This window comes from Heterocephalus glaber, unplaced genomic scaffold, assembly GCF_053883595.1.
Source record: "Heterocephalus glaber isolate CG9 unplaced genomic scaffold, H.glaber_assembly_v1.0 deba00001538, whole genome shotgun sequence".
Classification (NCBI taxonomy): Eukaryota; Metazoa; Chordata; class Mammalia; order Rodentia; family Bathyergidae; genus Heterocephalus; species Heterocephalus glaber.
The window spans coordinates 38,452,459-38,460,066 of NW_028258333.1; the positions used below are offsets into that span (position 1 = coordinate 38,452,459).

The following is a 7,608-nucleotide window of genomic DNA, read 5'->3' on the forward strand; positions in this document are numbered from 1 at the left end:
AGTGAAGCAGCAGCAAGTAGTGACCAGCAGTACTCTTTCTGTCCCTTATATTCTATGCAGGCTACATGGCTTTAAGGTGGGTAGCACTCACACCCAAGGTGGGCCTTCCCATTATCCATGCACCTTACTCATAGCATCACATGTTCTAGATCTAGCCACCTCTGAAAAGCCCCATCTGTGGCCAAATGAGGCTTCGGGAGGACATATAGACACAGTCTATAACAACTCTTGAAAACATTATTTTTCCACTTTCTCAAAAAGCTTTATGTTGCTGCTATGATACTGATGTATGTCTTATCCTAGATCCAGAATTAATGTTGACTTCCTTCTGTTTTTAGCCGCACAAGTCAGCTGTCCATATCAACACTGTTGGAATTGTGCAAAGGCCAAGCAGGAGAGTTGGCAGTTGGTAGAGAAATTCTTAAAGCTGGTAATAACTTTTTACTTAAAATTTACATAGCATAATATTCTGTCATTTCCCTTAGACTGCCTAGTCTCATAATCTCTCTTTGGGGCAGTTATAGGAATTTGAAGTAATTTTGTAAATTGATTCAGTTGTGGTTAGAAATATGACTTAATCTAACAGAAAGTCTAAAAACTAATATAATCCAGAGAATTTCTGTTGACCTTGCACCATTTTATGATTTTTTTAATTTTATTTTTAAATCATTTATTTTTTACTTTCCTTTTGTAGGATCCATTGGTATTGGTGGTGTTGATTATGTCTTAAATTGTATTCTTGGAAATCAAATTGAGCCAAACAACTGGCAAGAACTCCTGGGTCGCCTTTGTCTAATGGATAGACTATTGTTGGAATTTCCTGCTGAATTTTATCCTCATATTGTCAGTACTGATGTTTCACAAGCTGAGCCTGTTGAAATCAGGTGATTTTTATTCTGGAAATACATTGCTTTCCTCTTCCTACCTACCTCACATCTTCCCCAAGAATGACACATTTTAGATTTCTGAAAGACTCAGAAATGAAAAGAGCATATAGGGCTGGGGATTTAGCTCAGTGGTTCCGGCGCCTGCCTTGCAAGTGCAAGGTCCTGAGTTCGATCCCCGGTACAAAAAAAAAAAAGAGAGCATAGAGAAGTTACTAATACCTTAATATTTGATTGGCATAAAAACCTGAAGTCTACACTACTTAATTAAAAATCTATAGGTCCTTCATACGAAAATGCTTTTAGAAGTGCAGAGCTAAAAAAGCCACCTTTTTAAATATACATACATCCTTCAGTAATTTGAACTTATCTAGTAATTGAATGTGTTTTTTCTTTCAGGTATAAAAAGCTGCTGTCCCTCTTAACCTTTGCTTTGCAGTCCATTGATAATTCCCACTCAATGGTTGGTAAACTCTCTCGAAGGATATATTTGAGTTCTGCGAGAATGGTGACTGCAGTACCCCATGTGTTTTCAAAACTGTTAGAAATGCTGAGTGTTTCCAGTTCTACTCACTTTACTAGGATGCGTCGTCGTCTGATGGCTATTGCCGATGAAGTGGAAATCGCTGAGGCCATCCAGCTGGGCATGGAAGATACTTTGGATGGTCAACAAGACAGTTTTTTGCAGGCATCTGCCCATAATAGCTATCCAGAAGCCACAGAGAACAGTTCCCTGGAGCACACAGTCCATTTAGAAAAAACTGGAAAAGGATTATGTGCTACAAAAATGAATGACAGTTCAGAGGACATTTCTGACAGACTGGCCAGCATTTCAGTTGGACTTCCTACTTCAGCAACAACAGAGCAACCAAAGCCAATGGTTCAAACAAAAGGCAGACCCCACAGTCAGTGTTTGAACTCTCTTTTGTCTCATCATTCCCAACAAACATTTGCAGCCTTGTCAACCCCATCTTCATCTGCTCCATCTGTACCAGCTGGCTCTGTAACAGATGTCTCCAAGCATAGACCTCAGGGGTTCATTCCCTGCAAAATATCTTCTGCTTCTCCTCAAACCCAGCGCAAGTTTTCTCTACAATTCCAGAGAAACTGTTCTGAAAACAAAGACTCAGATAAACTTTCCCCTATCTTCACTCAGTCAAGACCCTTGCCCTCCAGCAACATACATAGGCCAAAGCCATCTCGACCTACCCCAGGTAATACAAGTAAACAGGGAGATGCCTTAAAAAATAGCATGACACTTGATCTGAACAGTACTTCCAAATGTGATGGCAGCTTTGGCAGTAGCAGCAGCAATAGTAATGCAGTTATACCCAGTGACGAGACAGTGTTCACCCCAGTAGAGGAAAAATGCAGATTAGATGTCAATACAGAGCTCAACTCCAGTATCGAGGACCTTCTTGAAGCATCTATGCCTTCAAGTGACACAACAGTCACTTTTAAGTCAGAAGTTGCTGTTCTCTCTCCTGAGAAGGCTGAAAATGATGAAACCTACAAAGATGATGTGAATCATAATCAGAAGTGCAAAGAAAAGATGGAAGCTGAAGAAGAAGAAGCTTTAGCAATTGCCATGGCAATGTCAGCATCTCAAGATGCCCTCCCCATAGTTCCTCAATTACAGGTTGAAAATGGAGAAGATATCATTATTATCCAACAAGATGTAAGTATAGTCCTACTTAAGAATTATAATTTCCTTAAACCATGCTAAGATCTAATTCGGAAATGCTGCTTTTAAGACAAGAGATTCATTGCAAGCAGGTTTTTCTTGTGATTAATTATTCAGCAGTAATGTTTATATCTTTTAAACAACAGTACTCCTGGCTTATTTCAAAAACATTTCTTACTGATTCTATAATAGTGATTAGTTACCAACATAATCCTTTCAGAGGTCTGGTTTACAGGTGGTTCAGGAAACCAGATTAAACAAGACTAATGTTTTGCCAGGCTAATTTCACAAAATCTTGCTCTTTTAATTTAACAGTAAAAAGATTGCTTTCATTTAATATGTAGACACCAGAGACTCTACCAGGACATACCAAAGCAAAACAACCTTATAGAGAAGACACTGAATGGCTGAAAGGCCAACAGATAGGCCTGGGGGCATTTTCTTCTTGTTATCAAGCACAGGATGTGGGAACCGGAACGTTAATGGCTGTTAAACAGGTAAATATCTAATGAATACACAAGTGAAATTACTCAAATTATAAAATGAAGCATGCATAAATTAAAAAAGTAAAGGACATGCCTATACACTTATGTACTTTTGTTCTTTTGAGAAGCCTAAGTTTTGAAGTAGAGTTACCAGAGTACCACAAAAAAACAAAACAAAACAAAACTTGAAGCATGATTATTATAAGATACAATGTCGGGCCGGGGATTTAGCTCAGTGGTTTCGCCACCTGCTGCACAAGCGCAAGGACCCGAGTTCGAGCCCTGGTACCAAAAAAACAAACAAACAAAAAGGTACAATGTCAAGGTGGACTTATAGATGTTTGAGGTTGACTTGTCTTTGCTTTTTATACTTAGTGGAGGTATGGTTTCATACTCCCATCAACAGTGTACTGGTATAGTGCCATCTTGGTTTCTGTGGTTTTAAATCATACTGATTGTTTTCCCATGATTGGGTTTTTCTCATTTTTATTCCAGCTTTAGACGAGTAGAATCATGACTATCTCCCAGTTTTTTGGCCTGTTTTTATATTCCACAGCTGCATGAGCTAGATTCTTGTTTTTAAATAAAATACATTGTAGCTATGAATATCAATGCTGTCTGCTATTAATGTATAAGCTAATTTGGATTTATCCATTTAGGTCAGGAATTTTTTTTTTAATTTTTCAGAATTTAAAACTTTGTGAATATGTTTATTTGAAACAGGTGACATATGTCAGAAACACATCTTCTGAGCAAGAAGAGGTAGTGGAGGCATTAAGAGAAGAGATAAGAATGATGAGCCATCTAAACCATCCAAACATCATTAGGATGTTGGGAGCCACATGTGAGAAGAGTAATTACAATCTCTTCATTGAATGGATGGCAGGTATGTTCATGTTTTAAATTACAAATAACAGTACATGGATTTAACTTTCTGCTATTAAATTTAGGGAAAACAGTTTAGTGAACATTTAATTTTTTAAATAGTTTGAACAGTTTAATGTAAACTTTAAAAAGTAGTTTGGATTTCTAAAAGCAAATCAAGATTGTGATGCATAGATTGCTTTATTAAATTTCTAAATTTTGAATGTTTTAAGAATGTATTTCTGTTATCAGTTCTTAAGTATATTATCTGTTGTTGGTCTTCATGAGGATATAAAGTAGATAGGTTGACTATTATAACTACTTTTAAATTGGGTTCATTGAGTTAGTGACTTGTCCCAGGGTGAAGCTAGTGCATGGTAGGATGTGAAGCCTAACTCTAGGCCTTCTGGCTCCTCTCTCAGTCTCTTTACCTTCTGCTAAATAATATGTTAACATTGTTTACATAAGTCAATAATAAAGGCATTTTGTATATTTTTATTGAGAAGACAGAGTAAAATGTATATTCAGAAATAGTTCCTGTTAACTTTTAAAGCTTTCTGAAATCTTGATAAACTAGCTTCGTGAGGGTTTTGTAAAAATGTCTCCTAATTGATAAATTTTTGAAATGATGCGAGAAATGTTTCACTCATGATATGGAGTATGAATTTAACATTTCAGACATGAATGTGAGCTCATGTAATGCAAGCTTAAGAAACCAAAGCATAATAAATAATTTTAATTCTGACCTAAGTTTATGATAATTACTGGTATTTTGTATTTATTGTATAGGAGGATCTGTGGCTCATCTGCTGAGTAAATATGGAGCCTTCAAGGAATCAGTAGTTATTAACTACACTGAACAGTTACTACGTGGCCTTTCGTATCTTCATGAAAACCAGATCATTCACAGAGATGTCAAAGGTAAAAAATTCTTTTAATTATTTTCTAGTGACTAAGAAAAAAATGTAATTTTTATACTTGGACATTTGTTGGTAGTTTCTAACCTAAGTTTTTAACTATTGGATTCTCTGAAAAACTCAAATTGCTAGAATATTAAAACTAAAAGGAGCATTTGGGGCTCCATTTAATCTCTCTTTCTTATTTGATAGAAGTTTATTCAATACAAGAAAAACTGTAACTTTACCACAGTTTTATTACTATTTGATAACCTCTTGACTTTCTTTCTTGGTTTCATGATGTGCTGACTCCCAGAAAATCCTATTTTTGGTTTTATTTAGAATAATTGGGATATCCTAAACTTCTGTTAAGAAAAATCCTTTCATATAAGCTCGGTTTATTCTTATTAGGGGCAGCTTTTGGTTTTCTGTCATGAGCCTCTTTAGTGTTTGAAATAGTGCATTGAACTACTATTATAAGATTTTTATTAGCTGTAATTATGAAATAAGCATAAACTTTGAATTAGTCTGTGTTGTCTCAAAATGTAAATTATACTAAAATTTGAATTTTGAAGAAAAACTTTATTGGAAATTATTATACTACTGAGGTTTTCAATTAAAAGTTGACCAAGTCTGTGCCCTTTTCTTGGTATGCCTTACGATTGTTTTTCAGACTTTCCTTCTGGGGCTTTAGATTTTGTTCACATTAGGGAGACCAGTGTGCCTTTATCAATAATTATGTGAAAGAAGAGAGTGGTCCTCTCTGAAGTTCTAATATATAGTCCACTTCTTTCTTTCATCATTGTCCTATATCATTAGTGGAAATTTACAGGGCTTTTAATCTGTCCTTTTGTTTTTAACATATGAGGTCATTTGCTGTTTCTGTTGACAGGTGCCAATTTGCTAATTGACAGCACAGGTCAGAGGCTGAGAATTGCAGATTTTGGAGCTGCAGCCAGGTTGGCGTCAAAAGGAACTGGTGCAGGAGAGTTTCAGGGACAGTTATTGGGAACAATTGCGTTTATGGCACCAGAGGTGAGAAGTAGTCTTGAATGTGATGAAAGAAAATATTGTAGAGATCTGTGTGACAGTATTATACCACATTATTTCACAGTAGTATGCAGTACTTCAGACCCTTATTCCCAGCCATTTTATCTTTGTCTTAATGAAATTCCAAAAGATAGCCTTTAACAGATTTGCTTAAAGGCTATTTCTAACAACAACAAAAACTGTTTGGTAGTTTATAGTAGTTGTTTCATAGTAAATCCAAAGTGCACACAATAAAAACATTAAAAATTATCTCTCTGTTCCAAAGGCTGGTGAGCCCACAGAGACAGGCCTTGTCAGTAGTACAGTCTAACAAAGCATTGCTCCTCTGAACTTGCCCTCTCTCTATGGCTCTTCATGTTCATGTGTAATGATTATTTGCTGTTTGCCTCATATCTTTTTTCCAAGAAAACTGGAGCCGGTTTGGAATTCTGTAATGTTTATTTTTGTGTGAAGCGTGTTAATGAGATATTAAGTAGTCCAAGCAATTGCTATTTGTACCATTATTTTGCTCTGATGTAGAAAAATTAGAATCCATAACTATAAAATGGCTCTCTTTCCTTAAGTGAGTCATATTTCCAAATTAACTCTGCTTTATTTTAGGTACTAAGAGGTCAGCAGTATGGTAGGAGCTGTGATGTATGGAGTGTTGGCTGTGCTATTATAGAAATGGCTTGTGCAAAACCACCTTGGAATGCAGAAAAACACTCCAACCATCTTGCTTTGATATTTAAGGTAATTTTGAGATAAAAATTACTTTTTTGTGCTAAAATTGTCAGGTGTCAAATTCTCATAGGTTCTCTCTTATCAATCTAACAAAGATACATCTTTCTTGAAATAAATATGGATCTACAGAAATTTATAATTGTGTTGTCACTGTTGGTGGCATTTACCATCACTTCTCACTATTTCAGGCAGTTAAGGTTTATAAAGTCTCTACAAACAAACAATAAATTAGCAAATACTGAGTCATTACCCCCAGGCAAAATATGTGTATGCATGTGTATATACACCCACGCATGTATTTGTGTGTGTGTGTGTGTGTGTATACACAAAATTTTGGAAACTTGAAGCTCTTCATATTACACAATTCATAATTTTTTTTTTTATTTTTTGGTACCGGGGATCGAACTCGGGTCCTTGAGCTTGCGAGGCAGGCGCTGGAACCACTGAGCTAAATCCCCAGCCCTAATTCATAATTTTTTTAAAATCCACTTTATTATTTTCTTAAAAACTTCACTACCATATCAGTTGCCAAATCCTGTCTACCTGTAAAACAGTTATCAAATTTACTATCTCCATTTCCACTGTAGACTAGAGTAATAGTTGAGATTTTTAGCTTTTGAGTAGACATGTGATGATTAAAAGTATGGGCTTTGGAGTCATACAGGCCTGGTTTCAAACCCTGGCTCTACCCTAACTGGCCAGGCGACCTTCGGAAAATTACTTTCTGTGTCTACTATTTATTTTCTCATGTGCAAAATGAATGCAGTAATAGCACCTGGTTCATAAGATTGTTACAAATATAAGCAGAATTACCTCTAGGCTTCAGTCCAGCACTTAGCCCACAGTTGCCTACCAGCCCTCACCTTCCTTCAGTTTTCCCCTCATTTTTATAACTTGCTCAGTCGCCTCTCTTCAGTCTCTGTTGTGTGTTAGTGCTGCACTATATGAATGAGTGAAAAGAACACGGTATATAAAGTGATTCCTTTTGTAGGCATTTTGTAAAGAAAATCTATGGTGTGAAT

At 36.1% G+C, this 7,608-nt stretch overlaps 1 protein-coding gene across 3 annotated transcripts in view; it reads left to right on the forward strand.

Annotated features, from left to right (window-relative positions):
* Positions 1 to 7,608, forward strand: part of Map3k1 (mitogen-activated protein kinase kinase kinase 1) — a 67,591-nt gene that overhangs the window by 57,028 nt on the left and 2,955 nt on the right. For all 3 annotated transcript variants that reach the window (XM_004848510.4, XM_087189408.1, XM_087189409.1), the window contains exons 12-19: positions 339 to 430; positions 695 to 884; positions 1,284 to 2,562; positions 2,913 to 3,065; positions 3,777 to 3,939; positions 4,707 to 4,838; positions 5,706 to 5,848; positions 6,464 to 6,595. In XM_004848510.4, the coding sequence (XP_004848567.1) occupies positions 339 to 430; positions 695 to 884; positions 1,284 to 2,562; positions 2,913 to 3,065; positions 3,777 to 3,939; positions 4,707 to 4,838; positions 5,706 to 5,848; positions 6,464 to 6,595 (2,284 nt within the window). The remainder of the gene's footprint in view (positions 1 to 338; positions 431 to 694; positions 885 to 1,283; positions 2,563 to 2,912; positions 3,066 to 3,776; positions 3,940 to 4,706; positions 4,839 to 5,705; positions 5,849 to 6,463; positions 6,596 to 7,608) is intronic.